At 47.8% G+C, this 18256-nt stretch overlaps 1 protein-coding gene across 1 annotated transcript; it reads left to right on the forward strand.

The window, feature by feature from the left end:
* The first annotated feature begins 4654 nt into the window (after window positions 1-4654).
* On the forward strand, window positions 4655-18256 carry LOC140376628 (dual specificity protein kinase CLK4-like). The gene is made up of 10 exons (XM_072462113.1): window positions 4655-4712; window positions 6222-6288; window positions 6364-6477; window positions 8553-8719; window positions 9945-10039; window positions 14761-14890; window positions 14972-15054; window positions 16647-16726; window positions 16806-16896; window positions 18082-18256. The coding sequence occupies exons 4-10, from the start codon at window positions 8566-8568 to the stop codon at window positions 18235-18237; spliced, it is 789 nt and encodes a 262-aa protein (XP_072318214.1). The 5' UTR covers window positions 4655-4712; window positions 6222-6288; window positions 6364-6477; window positions 8553-8565; the 3' UTR covers window positions 18238-18256.

Raw genomic sequence — 18256 nt, forward strand, 5'->3', positions numbered from 1 at the left:
GGGACTTGAACTTGACTTGAACGGGACTTGAACCTGACTTGAACGGGACTTGAACCTGACTTGAACGGGACTTGAACGGGACTTGAACGGGACTTGAACGGGACTTGAACGGGACTTGAACTTGACTTGAACTTGACTTGAACGGGACTTGAACGGGACTTGAACGGGACTTGAACGGGACTTGAACGGGACTTGAACGGGACTTGAACGGGACTTGAACTTGACTTGAACTTGACTTGAACTTGACTTGAACGGGACTTGAACGGGACTTGAACGGGACTTGAACGGCACTTGAACGGGACTTGAACGGGACTTGAACGGGACTTGAACGGGACTTGAACGGGACTTGAACTTGACTTGAACGGGACTTGAACGGGACTTGAACGGGACTTGAACGGGACTTGAACGAGACTTGAACGGGACTTGAACAGCACTTGAACGGGACTTGAACGGGACTTGAACGTGACTTGAACGTGACTTGAACGTGACTTGAACGGGACTCGAACTTGACTCGAACGGGACTCGAACGGGACTCGAACGGGACTCGAACGGGACTCGAACGGGACTCGAACGGGACTCGAACGGGACTCGAACGGGACTCGAACCTGACTGGAACGGGACTTGAACGGGACTTGAACGGTACTTGAACGGGACTCGAACGGGACTCGAACGGGACTTGAACGGCACTTGAACGGCACTTGAACGGCACTTGAACGGGACTTGAACGGGACTTGAACGGGACTTGAACGGGACCTGAACGGGACTCGAACGGGACTCGAACGGGACTCGAACGGGACTCGAACGGGACTTGAACGGGACTTGAACGGGACTTCAACAGCACTTGAACGGGACTTGAACGGGACTTGAACAGGACTTGAACGGGACTTGAACGGGACTTGAACGGGACTTGAACGGGACTTGAACGGGACTCGAACCTGACTGGAACGGGACTTGAACGGGACTTGAACGGTACTTGAACGGGACTCGAACGGGACTTGAACGGGACTTGAACGGCACTTGAACGGCACTTGAACGGCACTTGAACGGGACTTGAACGGGACTTGAACGGGACTTGAACGGGACCTGAACGGGACCTGAACGGGACTCGAACGGGACTCGAACGGGACTCGAACGGGACTTGAACGGGACTTGAACGGGACTTCAACAGCACTTGAACGGGACTTGAACGGGACTTGAACGGGACTTGAACGGGACTTGAACGGGACTTGAACGGGACTTGAACGGGACTCGAACGGGACTCGAACGGGACTCGAACCTGACTTGAACGGGACTTGAACGGTACTTGAACGGGACTTGAACGGGACTTGAACGGGACTTGAACGGCACTTGAACGGCACTTGAACGGCACTTGAACGGGACTTGAACGGGACTTGAACGGGACTTGAACGGGACTTGAACGGGACTCGAACTTGACTCGAACGGGACTCGAACGGGACTTGAACGGGACTCGAACTTGACTCGAACGGGACCTGAACGGGACCTGAACGGGACTCGAACGGGACTCGAACGGGACTCGAACGGGACTTGAACGGGACTTGAACGGGACTTCAACAGCACTTGAACGGGACTTGAACGGGACTTGAACGGGACTTGAACGGGACTTGAACGGGACTTGAACGGGACTTGAACGGGACTCGAACGGGACTCGAACGGGACTCGAACCTGACTTGAACGGGACTTGAACGGTACTTGAACGGGACTTGAACGGGACTTGAACGGGACTTGAACGGCACTTGAACGGCACTTGAACGGCACTTGAACGGGACTTGAACGGGACTTGAACGGGACTTGAACGGGACTTGAACGGGACTCGAACTTGACTCGAACGGGACTCGAACGGGACTCGAACGGGACTTGAACGGGACTTGAACGGGACTTGAACGGGACTTCAACAGCACTTGAACGGGACTTGAACGGGACTTGAACGGGACTTGAATGGGACTTGAACGGGACTTGAACGGGACTTGAACGGGACTTGAACGGGACTTGAACGGGACTTGAACGGGACTTGAACGGGACTCGAACGGGACTCGAACGGCATTGGAACGGGACTTGAACGGGACTTGAACGGGACTTGAACCTGACTTGAACGGGACTTGAACGGTACTTGAACGGGACTTGAACGGGACTTGAACGGGACTTGAACGGCACTTGAACGGGACTTGAACGGCACTTGAACGGCACTTGAACGGCACTTGAACGGGACTTGAACGGGACTCGAACGGGACTCGAACGGGACTCGAACGGGACTTGAACGGGACTTGAACGGGACTTGAACGGGACTTGAACGGGACTTGAAAGGCACTTGAAAGGCACTTGAACGGCACTTGAACGGGACTTGAACAGCACTTTAACGGGACTTGAACGGGACTTGAACGGGACTTGAACGGGACTCGAACGGGACTCGAACGGCATTGGAACGGGACTTGAACGGGACTTGAACGGGACTTGAACGGGACTTGAACCTGACTTGAACGGGACTTGAACGGTACTTGAACGGGACTTGAACGGGACTTGAACGGGACTTGAACGGCACTTGAACGGGACTTGAACGGCACTTGAACGGCACTTGAACGGCACTTGAACGGGACTTGAACGGGACTTGAACGGGACTCGAACTTGACTCGAACGGGACTCGAACGGGACTCGAACGGGACTCGAACGGGACTCGAACGGGACTCGAACGGGACTCGAACGGGACTTGAACGGGACTTGAAAGGCACTTGAAAGGCACTTGAACGGCACTTGAACGGGACTTGAACAGCACTTTAACGGGACTTGAACGGGACTTGAACGGGACTTGAACGGGACTCGAACTTGACTCGAACGGGACTCGAACGGGACTCGAACGGGACTCGAACGGCACTCGAACGGCACTCGAACGGGACTCGAACGGGACTCGAACGGGACTCAAACGGCACTTGAACGGGACTTGAACGGGACTTAAACGGGACTTGAACGGGACTTGAACGGGACTTGAACCTGACTTGAACGGGACTTGAACGGGACTTGAACGGCACTTGAACGGGACTTGAACGGGACTTGAACGGGACTCGAACGGGACTCGAACGGGACTCGAACGGGACTTGAGCGGGACTTCAACAGCACTTGAACGGGACTTGAACGGGACTTGAACGGGACTTGAACGGGACTTGAACGGCACTTGAACGGGACTTGAACGGGACTTGAACGGGACTTGAACAGGACTTGAACGGGACTTGAACGGGACTTGAACGGCACTTGAACGGGACTTGAACGGGACTTGAACGGGACTTCGCACAATGCCCAGAGTTCAGGCATGTCAGACGGGCGCGGGGGGCGTTCTATCTGCGTCTGTAACGTCCGCACTCCGTTTGTCCCCCAGACGCCGGGGACACGTCCACGACCTCCGAGCCTCATAAAGCACAGAGCGTCCACCAGGAGCTGACGGCGAGCGCCGCGGACGCCACCGAACAGGTACGAACCACGCGGCGCCGGGAAAAGACACCGGGAAACAGACGACAAATGGAACGTTGTGTGAGACGAGACGGTGAAGCTACGATGAACGATCGTTTCAGTTGTCGACGTGTATTTATTTTGTACTTTGAGACTTTCATAAGTATCTGAGTTCATGGACCAATCATTATCATTCATCGTTCACAACAATGGAGCGACGAGGGAGTGACGATGGAGCGACGATGGAGCGACGATGGAGCGACGATGGAGCGATGTAGGAGCGACGATGGAGCGACGATGGAGCGACGTAGGAGCGACGATGGAACGACGATGGAGCGACGATGGAGCGACGTTGAAGCGACGATGGAGCGACGTTGGAGCGACGATGGAGCGACGTTGGAGCGACGATGGAGCGACGATGGAGCGACGATGGAGCGACGATGGAGCGACGATGGAGCGACGATGGAGCGACGTTGGAGCGACGATGGAGCGACGATGGAGCGACGATGGAGTGACGTTGGAGCGACGATGGAGCGACGTTGGAGCGACGATGGAGCGACGATGGAGCGACGATGGAGCGACGATGGAGCGACGATGGAGCGTCGATGGAGCGACGATGGGGCGACGATGGAGCGACGGTGGAGCGATGTTGGAGCGACGATGGGGCGACGATGGAGCGACGGTGGAGCGATGTTGGAGCGATGATGGAGCGACGTTGAAGCGACGATGGAGCGACGATGGAGCGACGATGGAGCGACGATGGAGCGACGATGGAGCGTCGATGGAGCGACGATGGGGCGACGATGGAGCGACGGTGGAGCGATGTTGGAGCGATGATGGAGCGACGTTGAAGCGACGATGGAGCGATGATGATAAATATCTGAGTTCCTGGACGAATGAGGGACAAGGACATTGGGACAGTTTAAACACAGATTCCAGAGCAGCGTTTGGTGACTTCTTTTGAAATAAAAAAAATGTAATAAAATTGATTAATATTTAGCAACTTTTTTATTATAATCGTCCTCGTTTTTTTGTTTTGTTTTTTCAATTCTTGTAATTCTTTAAATCGTTTCTAGATCCACTTTTCTTTCAGCACATTTTGACATCTTATAAGACCTTCAGTTTGAATGCTCTGCTTCTCTGTCCCCTCTTCGCCACGCCACGGTTCCAGAGGGGTCAAAGGGCAGAGAGCGGCGACCACAACGACGAGGAAGGGCATCTGGTTTACCACGAAGGACTGCTGCTCAATGGAAGATGTACGGCCCCAAGTAAAACATCAAACTTGAGCCAAACCACGCAGAAGGAACCAACTTAAAGGTGCAATGTGTAACTTTTCTAGTGGAGGCTTTGTCCGTCCTGTTTCCATGGGGATGTTATTGTTTTGCCCCATGTCCGTCCCCGGGTCAGATCTGCGGAGAGGCCACAAATCACTGCAAGAACTCACGCTTTTCGAGGTATTTTTAGCGATCGTCAGACTTGTTAAATGCCGCAGTGTGGAACATTTCAGCTGGCAGAGCCTCCACCAGGAAGTAAACAGAGAGCACCTTTAAGCACGTCCAAATCACCACTGAAACCAGATTAAGGATAAAAACCGATTTGAACATCCAAAAGTCACAATTACGGAAATGATACGATTGACGAGCTCCGTGTTCACGATATGAAGTTTATCTATATTTCACACTGAACCCGACTCGACATCGATTGACTTGAACAGGACTTGAACAGGACTTGAACAGGACTTGAACTGGACTTGAACTGGACTTGAACAGGATTTGAACAGGACTTGAACGGGATTTGAACAGGACTTGAACGGGATTTGAACAGGACTTGAACGGGATTTGAACGGGATTTGAACAGGACTCAAACAGGATTTGAACAGGACTTGAATGGGATTTGAACAGGACTTGAACGGGATTTGAACAGGACTTGAACAGGACTTGAACAGAACATGAACAGGACTTGAACAGGACTTGAACAGGACTTGAACTGGACTTGAACGGGATTTGAACGGGACTTGAACAGGACTTGAACAGGACTTGAACAGGACTTGAACAGGATTTGAACGGGATTTGAACGAGACTTGAACAGGACTTGAACAGGACTTGAACAGGATTTGAACAGGACATGAACGGGATTTGAACGGGATTTGAACGGGATTTGAACGGGACTTGAAAGGGACTTGAACGGGACTTGAACGGGACTTGAACGGGACTTGAACGGGACTTGAACAGGATTTGAACGGGACTTGAACAGGACTTGAACAGGATTTGAACGGGACATGAACGGGACTTGAACGGGATTTGAACGGGACATGAACGGGACTTGAACGGGACTTGAACGGGACTTGAACGGGATTTGAACGGGACACGAACGGGACTTGAACGGGACTCGAACGGGACTTGAACGGGATTTGAACGGGACATGAACGGGACTTGAACGGGACTTGAACGGGACATGAACGGGATTTGAACAGGACATGAACAGGACTTGAACAGGACTTGAACAGGATTTGAACAGGACTTGAACAGGATTTGAACGGGATTTGAACGGGACTTGAACGGGATTTGAACGGGACTTGAACGGGACTTGAACGGGACTTGAACGGGACTTGAACGGGACTTGAACAGGACTTGAACACGTCCCAATATAAGGACGATAATAATCAAACATAATTTCTGCTCGACTGAAATAGAGCGACTTTTCCATTGGCTAAAACCAGTGGTGGAAATCGAGCAACTGTTGACATCAATCTTCATCTTCCGCAGATGAAGTCGTTTCCACTCTGGGGAAAGGAGCCTTTGGTAAAGTGGCAAAGTGCCTCGATCGAGACAAGTGAGAGTCCCAGCGTTTGCCGTCTCGACGCCACGGTGACAATAAAACCCACCGCTTTTCGTTTGTCGCCCACAGAAACGATTACGTGGCCGTGAAAATCGTGAGGAACATCGATTGCTTCCGCGACGTGGCCCGGTCCGAAATCGCCGTCCTGGAGGAGATCAACGCGCTGGACGACGACAACATTTTGTGAGTAAAGACGGACTTCAAGAGTAGAAAAAGCTTCAGTTGTAGTCATCTGGACTCAGTTTGAAAAAATAGACGTTTCGACTCTCATCCAAGAGTCATTGTCAATAACAGAATTTAGGTCGAGAACTCCGATATTAATACTGTTCTGTGGTAAGACCCGCCCATTGGGAGGAGCCTTCCTGAAGTAGAAAGAGTTGTTTGTTTCAACAGAAACTCCCCTTTGTATCTACCGAGCTAGCCTATTCAGAATCTTAATGGGCTATTAGAAACCTCTTTGTCTTTGTGAGACCCTGGCTCGACCACCCTGAGTACCTGATTAGCATCTGAATGTCCTTTACCTTTCCAGGGGTTCAGAATCCCATTATAAATAACAGGAAGATGAAACCTAAGCCCTCCATTTCTGTTTAAAGAAGGTCTTTCTTTTTTAACAAAAATAGCTTCCTTGACTCCTCTTTCAAACTATCTTTTCTCCCTGCTTAAAACCTTCACCTCACCGTCTTCAAACGAGTGATTAGAGGCTTCAAGATGGGCGCCGTGCATCTCCATCTTGAAGCCTCTAATCACTCGTTTGAAGACGGTGAGGTGAAGGTTTTAAGCAGGGAGAAAAGATGGTTTGAAAGAGGAGTCAAGGAAGCTATTTTTGTTAAAAAAGAAAGACCTTCTTTAAACAGAAATGGAGGGCTTAGGTTTCATCTTCCTGTTATTTATAATGGGATTCTGAACCCCTGGAAAGGTAAAGGACATTCAGATGCTAATCAGGTACTCAGGGTGGTCGAGCCTGGACGAATGAGGGATTACACCGACGGACTTCAAGAGAGCTTCAAATCCAACTGGCCAAGTGAACCAGACAAACGCAGACATTGGGGCTTCGCTTCTTCTCTCTGTGACAGTTTCTTAATCATTATCATTCCCTAAAATGAGGTTCACTAGCGAGGACCACGCCACAACGATGGAATACGAAAACATGTTTATTGATAATAGTGATGATGGAGCGATGATGGAGCGATGATGGAGCGATGATGAAGCGATGATGGAGCGATGATGGAGCGATGTTGAAGCGATGATGGAGCGATGATGGAGCGATGTTGAAGCGATGATGGAGTGATGATGGAGCGATGATGGAGTGATCATGGAGCGATGATGGAGCGATGATGGAGCGATGTTGAAGCGATGATGGAGCGATGATGGAGCGATGTTGAAGCGATGATGGAGCGATGATGGAGCATGGAGCAATGATGGAGCGATGATGGTGCGATGTTGAAGCGATGATGGAGTGATGATGGAGCGATGTTGAAGCGATGATGGAGCGATGATGGAGCGATGTTGAAGCGATGATGGAGTGATGATGGAGCGATGATGGAGTGATCATGGAGCGATGATGGAGCGATGATGGAGCGATGTTGAAGCGATGATGGAGCGATGATGGAGCGATGTTGAAGCGATGATGGAGCGATGATGGAGCATGGAGCAATGATGGAGCGATGATGGTGCGATGTTGAAGCGATGATGGAGTGATGATGGAGCGATGTTGAAGCGATGATGGAGCGATGATGGAGCGATGTTGGAGCGATGATGGAGCAATGATGGAGCATGGGGCGATGATGGAGCAATGATGGAGCGATGAGAGTTGGAGTCGATTCAGCCCCGCCCCCTCCGTAGATGGTGATGTGTTAAGATGGAGATGATAGAGACATGGGGTGGGAGGGCGGGGTCGAGAGAGCAGGGACAACAAGAGATGATGGGATTGGCCTGTGCATATATAGGCCTTTTGGGTTATTAGGGGCGTGGTTAAAGAGTGGAGGTATGGTTGCTGGAGAAGTAAGAGGTTGAGGCGTGGTCCTGTACCTCGTCAACTTGTTCTTGAGCCCGTTGGAGAACAAACAATCGGCTGGACAAAGTAAACAGAGATATTGATTCCCTAAAAAGAAAGTATAACAAACCAAACATCTCTTCAAACCTGATCAAAAAGAACCAATTGAAGCGAGGGGGATAGTGTCATGAAGTGTTGCATTGCAGGACAGGTCCGGTCTAGGATTCCCTCTCACACGTACGTGACATTCACTCTGTCTCTGCAGCGCCTGCGTCCGGATGCAGGACTGGTTCGACCACGAGGGCCACGTCTGCATCGTGTTCGAGCTGCTGGGACTGAGCACGTGCGAGTTCATCCAGCAGAACCACCACCTGCCGTTCGACCTGGACCAGATCCGACACATGGCCTTTCAGCTGTTCAGAGCCGTCTGCTGTGAGAGATGTTCCACCATCGTTTGAATGTGACGCTGCGGTCAATCCTGGAGCACGTAGAGGACGAGCAAACTGAGAATAGCACCAAAACCAAACACAAGACATCCACATGATCACATAACGTAGGAAATAATTCAAATATAGTGCTTGACCTTTTTCTTAAATCGAGAGAACCACCTGTGAAACCTTTTCTCAATCACTCTTGGACGAATGATGAATTAATTAAAGGATTATTATCACCTTGAGTTTAAATTTAAAATGCTACATTTGATAGGTGCTTAAATGTAGTTGTAGGAGATGACTAAAGTACTTTCCACTACCTCGCTCCTGATTGGCTCTGTGGTTGCCATGAAACGGTGAAAAGTCGTTAGGGCGTCACATACGTAAAATTAAAACCACACCGTCCGATCACGAGTAATGATTAGATCCATTTAAACATTTCATCAAGTTTTGCAAAAGTAAGTTTGTAAAGTCTTATTTATAAAGCACATTTAAAAACAGCACAATGGCTAAAGTGCTGTACAAAGGCAAAATGAAATACACTAAAACATACAAGACATGAAAAAACGCTGTTCAAATGTTCTGCTCATCTTGTGTTAATCAGTATATTCAATATATACTTACAAAAGTATGAAGAGGCAATACAAACAATGAATAATAAATTGTAAAATTACGAATTAAAAAAAATAGACAAGAAAGCCATGTATAAAGCTAAGCATTGGAATAACAATTGAACAGAATATACAAAACACATGCGTAAATACGAAGTACAAATCCTCTATTATTCCTTTAAGTTGCAGTTTGTGAAAGAAAAAAAAAATAACATTTGAATGACAGGAAGTAGAGCTGAAAACAGAATCCCGCTGTGATGTCATCATCGTGCGACGTGCCGCTGTAAACACAGAGACAGTTTACACTTAAATGACGTTCAATGATCGTTCAACTGAAATAAAAGTGTCTGAAAATCAAACGCTCAATGTAGATGTGGTTATACATATATTGTCAATTCTTTTGCAATATTAGCGCAAATTAGCCTAGCAGTCGCCCGTCCATGAACAGAATATACAAAATACATGCGTAAATACAGAGTACAAATGGAGTAACTCAGGGCGTAGCTGATTGGCTCTTGACTGGATTTGGAAACTTAAATGTTTCCAAATCCAGTCAAGGAAAATTAAATTAAAAGTAAATTTAAGTCCTTATTTCGTGTCTTTTGTCCTTCACAGTCCTTCACAGAAACAAACTGACGCACACTGACCTAAAGCCGGAGAACATCGTGCTCGTCTCCTCCGACTTCCACCAGGAGTACAACCAGAGTAAAGTGAGTCTCCTAAAGCTGCACCGTGTAACCCAGAGTAAAGTGAGTCTCTTAAAGCTGCGCCGTGTAACCCAGAGTAAGGTGAGTCTCTTAAAGCTGCGCCGTGTAACCCAGAGTAAGGTGAGTCTCTTAAAGCTGCGCCGTGTAACCCAGAGTAAGGTGAGTCTCTTAAAGCTGCGCCGTGTAACCCAGAGTAAGGTGAGTCTCTTAAAGCTGCACCGTGTAACCCAGAGTAAGGTGAGTCTCTTAAAGCTGCGCCGTGTAACCCAGAGTAAGGTGAGTCTCTTAAAGCTGCGCCGTGTAACCCAGAGTAAGGTGAGTCTCTTAAAGCTGCGCCGTGTAACCCAGAGTAAGGTGAGTCTCTTAAAGCTGCGCCGTGTAACCCAGAGTAAGGTGAGTCTCTTAAAGCTGCGCCGTGTAACCCAGAGTAAGGTGAGTCTCTTAAAGCTGCGCCGTGTAACCCAGAGTAAGGTGAGTCTCTTAAAGCTGCGCCGTGTAACCCAGAGTAAGGTGAGTCTCTTAAAGCTGCGCCGTGTAACCCAGAGTAAGGTGAGTCTCTTAAAGCTGCGCCGTGTAACCCAGAGTAAGGTGAGTCTCTTAAAGCTGCACCGTGTAACCCAGAGTAAGGTGAGTCTCTTAAAGCTGCACCGTGTAACCCAGAGTAAGGTGAGTGTCTTAAAGCTGCGCCGTGTAACCCAGAGTAAGGTGAGTCTCTTAAAGCTGCGCCGTGTAACCCAGAGTAAGGTGAGTCTCTTAAAGCTGCGCCGTGTAACCCAGAGTAAGGTGAGTCTCTTAAAGCTGCACCGTGTAACCCAGAGTAAGGTGAGTCTCTTAAAGCTGCACCGTGTAACCCAGAGTAAGGTGAGTCTCTTAAGGCTGCACCGTGTAACCCAGAGTAAGGTGAGTCTCTTAAAGCTGCGCCGTGTAACCCAGAGTAAGGTGAGTCTCTTAAAGCTGCGCCGTGTAACCCAGAGTAAGGTGAGTCTCTTAAAGCTGCACCGTGTAACCCAGAGTAAGGTGAGTCTCTTAAAGCTGCACCGTGTAACCCAGAGTAAGGTGAGTCTCTTAAGGCTGCACCGTGTAACCCAGAGTAAGGTGAGTCTCTTAAAGCTGCACCGTGTAACCCAGAGTAAAGTGAGTCTCTTAAAGCTGCGCCGTGTAACCCAGAGTAAGGTGAGTCTCTTAAAGCTGCGCCGTGTAACCCAGAGTAAGGTGAGTCTCTTAAAGCTGCGCCGTGTAACCCAGAGTAAGGTGAGTCTCTTAAAGCTGCGCCGTGTAACCCAGAGTAAGGTGAGTCTCTTAAAGCTGCACCGTGTAACCCAGAGTAAGGTGAGTCTCTTAAAGCTGCGCCGTGTAACCCAGAGTAAGGTGAGTCTCTTAAAGCTGCGCCGTGTAACCCAGAGTAAGGTGAGTCTCTTAAAGCTGCGCCGTGTAACCCAGAGTAAGGTGAGTCTCTTAAAGCTGCGCCGTGTAACCCAGAGTAAGGTGAGTCTCTTAAAGCTGCACCGTGTAACCCAGAGTAAGGTGAGTCTCTTAAAGCTGCGCCGTGTAACCCAGAGTAAGGTGAGTCTCTTAAAGCTGCGCCGTGTAACCCAGAGTAAGGTGAGTCTCTTAAAGCTGCGCCGTGTAACCCAGAGTAAGGTGAGTCTCTTAAAGCTGCGCCGTGTAACCCAGAGTAAGGTGAGTCTCTTAAAGCTGCGCCGTGTAACCCAGAGTAAGGTGAGTCTCTTAAAGCTGCGCCGTGTAACCCAGAGTAAGGTGAGTCTCTTAAAGCTGCGCCGTGTAACCCAGAGTAAGGTGAGTCTCTTAAAGCTGCGCCGTGTAACCCAGAGTAAGGTGAGTCTCTTAAAGCTGCGCCGTGTAACCCAGAGTAAGGTGAGTCTCTTAAAGCTGCGCCGTGTAACCCAGAGTAAGGTGAGTCTCTTAAAGCTGCACCGTGTAACCCAGAGTAAGGTGAGTCTCTTAAAGCTGCGCCGTGTAACCCAGAGTAAGGTGAGTGTCTTAAAGCTGCGCCGTGTAACCCAGAGTAAGGTGAGTCTCTTAAAGCTGCGCCGTGTAACCCAGAGTAAGGTGAGTCTCTTAAAGCTGCGCCGTGTAACCCAGAGTAAGGTGAGTCTCTTAAAGCTGCGCCGTGTAACCCAGAGTAAGGTGAGTCTCTTAAAGCTGCACCGTGTAACCCAGAGTAAGGTGAGTCTCTTAAAGCTGCACCGTGTAACCCAGAGTAAGGTGAGTCTCTTAAGGCTGCACCGTGTAACCCAGAGTAAGGTGAGTCTCTTAAAGCTGCGCCGTGTAACCCAGAGTAAGGTGAGTCTCTTAAAGCTGCGCCGTGGAACCCAGAGTAAGGTGAGTCTCTTAAAGCTGCACCGTGTAACCCAGAGTAAGGTGAGTCTCTTAAAGCTGCACCGTGTAACCCAGAGTAAGGTGAGTCTCTTAAGGCTGCACCGTGTAACCCAGAGTAAGGTGAGTCTCTTAAAGCTGCGCCGTGTAACCCAGAGTAAGGTGAGTCTCTTAAAGCTGCGCCGTGTAACCCAGAGTAAGGTGAGTCTCTTAAAGCTGCGCCGTGTAACCCAGAGTAAGGTGAGTCTCTTAAAGCTGCGCCGTGTAACCCAGAGTAAGGTGAGTCTCTTAAAGCTGCACCGTGTAACCCAGAGTAAGGTGAGTCTCTTAAAGCTGCACCGTGTAACCCAGAGTAAGGTGAGTCTCTTAAGGCTGCACCGTGTAACCCAGAGTAAGGTGAGTCTCTTAAAGCTGCGCCGTGTAACCCAGAGTAAGGTGAGTCTCTTAAAGCTGCGCCGTGTAACCCAGAGTAAGGTGAGTCTCTTAAAGCTGCGCCGTGTAACCCAGAGTAAGGTGAGTCTCTTAAAGCTGCACCGTGTAACCCAGAGTAAGGTGAGTCTCTTAAAGCTGCACCGTGTAACCCAGAGTAAGGTGAGTCTCTTAAGGCTGCACCGTGTAACCCAGAGTAAGGTGAGTCTCTTAAAGCTGCGCCGTGTAACCCAGAGTAAGGTGAGTCTCTTAAAGCTGCGCCGTGTAACCCAGAGTAAGGTGAGTCTCTTAAAGCTGCACCGTGTAACCCAGAGTAAGGTGAGTCTCTTAAAGCTGCACCGTGTAACCCAGAGTAAGGTGAGTCTCTTAAAGCTGCACCGTGTAACCCAGAGTAAGGTGAGTCTCTTAAAGCTGCACCGTGTAACCCAGAGTAAGGTGAGTCTCTTAAAGCTGCACCGTGTAACCCAGAGTAAGGTGAGTCTCTTAAGGCTGCACCGTGTAACCCAGAGTAAGGTGAGTCTCTTAAAGCTGCACCGTGTAACCCAGAGTAAGGTGAGTCTCTTAAGGCTGCACCGTGTAACCCAGAGTAAGGTGAGTCTCTTAAAGCTGCACCGTGTAACCCAGAGTAAGGTGAGTCTCTTAAAGCTGCACCGTGTAACCCAGAGTAAGGTGAGTCTCTTAAGGCTGCACCGTGCAACCCAGAGTAAGGTGAGTCTCTTAAAGCTGCACCGTGTAACCCAGAGTAAGGTGAGTCTCTTAAGGCTGCGCCGTGTAACCCAGAGTAAGGTGAGTCTCTTAAAGCTGCGCCGTGTAACCCAGAGTAAGGTGAGTCTCTTAAAGCTGCGCCGTGTAACCCAGAGTAAGGTGAGTCTCTTAAAGCTGCGCCGTGTAACCCAGAGTAAGGTGAGTCTCTTAAAGCTGCGCCGTGTAACCTTTCACCTGCCTGCGTCGTCTCCATGGAGATGTCATTTATATTTATCATCATTAAACTTACCTTGCATTTTTTTACTGCTCTAAAAACTGCCTTGAAAAACACGACTTCATCCACAGATCTGACCCGTAACGTGGCCTGGCAGGGAAAGATACATGTAATGCCACACGCTGGAACATTCCAGGCAAAAGCAATAACGAATGGAGACGAGCGGATGCGGATCATTTTAATGGAATAATACCTTTTTTTACAGGCTGAATAATAACCAGAATAATTGAGCTTTGTGGTGATTTAAAGGCTGTAAACGAACGATTTAGGTTCAATAGATGAACGTTGGCGTTAAGAACTCAAAAGGTAGAGATACTATTGATTTACCCTGAGACTTTTGCTGGTGAAGAAGAAGAGGAGATGAATGAAGAGGAGGAGGATTCTGCTGCTTCGCTGAAGATAGTTTCAAGCTGAAATGGAACCATGTTGGAAAAGATTGTGCCACAACTAACGATTATTTTAACGGTCGACGAGTTTATTTCTATTAAAGTACAGGCTGGAATATTGTGCCTGAAGGCTTTTAGATGGAGAATATATCCAAATAAAGTGTGATCTTCTTAACGAAAATCAGAAATTGTTCTAAGTCCCTCTGGCTCCCCCTGCAGCTCCCCTGTGAAAATACACTGTCAGAGAACGGACGCAAAAGCATCTTTTCTTTCTTTACTGTAATATGATCGTATAATCTCATACAAAAAACATTTCACGTGGACAAAACAAGAGTCCGCGTTGATGTCGGCAAATTCTGCAAGTCTGCTGTTCCGCTCAGAGACAGCAGGGGGCGACGACGGACACTTCAAACCCCCTGAAAATACGTATTTGATCATCACAGGGACAATAGTTCTGCTTTGATAATGTCACGGTCTTTGTTATGCCACAAAGGTCTCTTGTGTGCATCGTTCAGATTATGATTACAATGATTAGAAGTTGGGTTAGGGTTAATTGTACACTTTAGTGACCTGTTCAACGCTTCGTTTCGCAGCAGCGTAACGAGAAGCGGCTGAAAAGCATCGACGTGAAGGTGGTGGACTTCGGCACGGCGACGTTCGACCACGAGCGTCACGAGTCTCTGGTGTCGACCCGGCATTACCGCGCTCCAGAAGTCATACTCGGTTCAAAAACATCCAACTAAACCTGAAAGTTTAACAGAAACCAAATGAGAAAATACCTGATTATGTCGTGTTTTGTTCTAGATCTTGGCTGGAACCAGTCGTGTGACGTCTGGAGTCTCGGTTGTGTCCTGATGGAGTTCTACTGCGGACGAACTCTTTTCCCGGTAAACGTTCTACAGATGAACGCCCAGTGCTTTGATTTGATGACGTTTTACAATCTCGAGTCACTTGAGTTTTAATTTGCAAAGTGATTTATCATAATAGAAATACAATAGTAGTTTCAAAGCTCCATATAGAGTTGGGCAAAATATCGAAAAGTAGATCATATCATACGTGTAAGTGATGCAAAATTTGAAAATCTTATCTATTATTGGTAAAACAAAATTGTATGAAAACAGCTGATTAAAATTAAAAAGTCGTGTTGTAAACGTTCAAATGAGGGTAAAGGGTGAGATTTGTGCACATTTCACATTTTTCTTATGATCAAACCTCAACTAATGCGTTTAGAAACATGTTTTAACACATTTCTGTTGGATTGACATAATATTGTCTGAATACCGTATTTTCCAAAGTATAAGATGCTCAAAAAATGCACAATAGAGAAGAAAAAAAACATATATAAGTCGCACTGGAGTATGAAATACGGCTGTAAGTGTGAAAATAACAAATAATATCACATATAAGTCGCATTGGAGTATAAGTATAAGTATAAATATAAGTGTAAGTCGCACCCCGGCCAAAACTATGAAAAAAGGTGGTTATAGTCCGGAAAATACGGTATTCTTCTGGGGAAACTCCCACCCTTCTTCCATCCGGTGTGGAAGCGTCTCGATTTCAAAAACACAGTTAACGACCTTTGAACATTTTCTACGATGACCACACCCGGACGAGGGACCACGGCAAAAGAAATCCAGTACAAACGTGTATTAATATCGCCATATGAAACTAGCGGTGGGTCATATTGACAAAAAATGTACCATATTTATACTTATACTTATACTCCGGAGTGACTTATTTGTGATATTATTTGTTATTTTCACACCGCATTTCATACTCCAGTGCGACTTATATATGTGTTTTTTGGGCTGGTGCGACTTATACTCCGGAAAATACGGTACATCTCGAAATAATGTGTCACGATGTCCAGCCGATATTATGACAATCCATCACAAATGTGCTAAAACGTTGTAAATGCACAAGCAGTGAATGGATAGTAACATTAAACACATACACTTTCACATTCATTTCTTCTGTATATTGAAAGTTTGCTCGGGTCATATCAGCTCTGTGGTGTAACTAATGACCACAACATCGAAACCGCAAAGTTATTTCAACGTTTTGAAGAATTCTAAGTTTTAAATGTGTGTTTTTGGACAGAAAACAACCGCGTTTATGTGCATTAGTCACCTTAAACCTGCTTAGTCTCGATCGTGCCTTTAACAATTAGAATTCTTTGGGGAAAATGAATGGAAAACGTACTTCTGGAACCACAACGACTGTCGGTTCTCTTTATTTTATTTTAATGATCACTTTTTGCATCTTTTTTGTTGTTTAGACAATATACTCATTCTAATTTTGCATAAATCCAAAACAACAATTGCGTTATCACTTTTGTCCATATACTGTATCTACCACCTCTGTGAAACCATTTAGAAAAGCACTTAAATTCACCTTAAAATCACAATTCAAAAAATAAGAAAACGTTATTAAAAGGGTGGGTACACTTCTTGACCGGGGCCCTTTGTGTGTTTTGCAGACGCACGACAGTCAGGAGCATTTGGCCATGATGGAGAGGGTCCTGGGGCCGATTCCTGCCCACCTGCTCAAACAGACAAAGTGATGCAAGCTTTCATAATGTTGTAATTACGATGAATAAACCGCTGGACTCACGACTCGACTGCGTTTGGTTCGTCAGGAAGCAGCAGTACGTCCACAACGAGCGGCTGAAGTCGGAGGAGGGCGGATCCAGAGACGCGTACGTCCAGAAACACTGTAAACCTCTGACGGTGAGAAACACGCTCTGTACATGTGTTTGGATACTTTACATACCTGTACTTAAACAGTACTTGATTTACAACTGTGATAACTTTTTCTCCAATGTAATGTTACTCGAGTACACACCGTTTGATGTCCACCGTTTATGCCAAAACCAGCCATATGTCGTGTCATTCAAAACCATGAAACGATGAACTCGGACACAGTTGATCACAGACGGGTGGAGTCGCCTCTGTTTGTGGAGGATGAAAGCTTCATAATTAGATGCAGACAGCGCACAATGAGTTCATTTTGACCCCAAGAGCTGCTTTAAATTATATCTGTGTTGGGGCAAAACATTAATTACATACTTTAAAGGAATAATAGAGCATTTTTCGCCGATTTGAGAACCCAAGCGACTGTTAGTCCCTTTTTAAAAATGAGCACACTCACCCCCCACACTCAGCCCCGCCCTCCTGTTGTTTCCAAGAGGCCGCCTCCCATCAAACCTCGTGCATGAGCAGCAACAGCCTCTACACGTGTTTGTTTATTAGCACGACGGATCGCATCATCTGTCGTCTCCGCAGATTTCCGTCTCTTCTGAGCTCGAACACAGTCTTTCTCTGTGTCATTTTTGTACTTTACACTGAAGGAACTCGCTAAACACACACCGGCATATCAACCACGCATGTGCAGCCGGGGAAACATGCTGCTATCCTGGGAACGAGGCTGCAGGTGTGCAGTAGCACGCAGGGAATGATTGACATGTGGGAGGACTACTCAGCTGTCCACGCCACAAGGAAATGAGACTCAGATAGCTCGCCAACATTCCTCTATTATTCCTTTAAGATGCAGTTTGGGGGGGGAAATGGAAACATTTGAATGACAGGAAGTAGAGCTGAAAACAGAATCCCGCTGTGATGTCAACAACGTGCGACGTGCCGCTGAAAACACAGACAGTTTACACTTAAGTGACACACTTTTCTGACAGTTTAAACCATCGTTCAACGTCGTCGTCATTGTTAAAATAAAAGTGTCTGAAAATCAAATGCTCAATGTAGATGTGGTTATACATATATTGTAAATTGTTTTGCAATCATGGCTACAATTTCTGTTATTAGCGCCGATTAGCCTAGCAGTCGCCCGTCCATTAGCGCACTCGGAGTTCTCTGTGTATGTGTGAGCGTGGCGAGTGCTCTGTGCCTCCGTGTGTTCAGGAGTACATGCAGTGCAGCGGCGCGGACGAGCGGCAGCTGTTCGACCTGCTCTCGCTGATGCTGGAGTACGATGTAGTGCGTAGGATCACCCTGGAGGAGGCGCTGTGGCACCCTTTCTTCAGCCCCATCAGAGCCAAGAAAAAACAGCTCAGATAACAGTCCAAGAGAGCGTCCC

This window comes from Eucyclogobius newberryi, unplaced genomic scaffold, assembly GCF_026437365.1.
Source record: "Eucyclogobius newberryi isolate DKJ021-1_F unplaced genomic scaffold, fEucNew1.0.hap1 SCAF_37, whole genome shotgun sequence".
NCBI classification, from domain to species: Eukaryota; Metazoa; Chordata; class Actinopteri; order Gobiiformes; family Gobiidae; genus Eucyclogobius; species Eucyclogobius newberryi.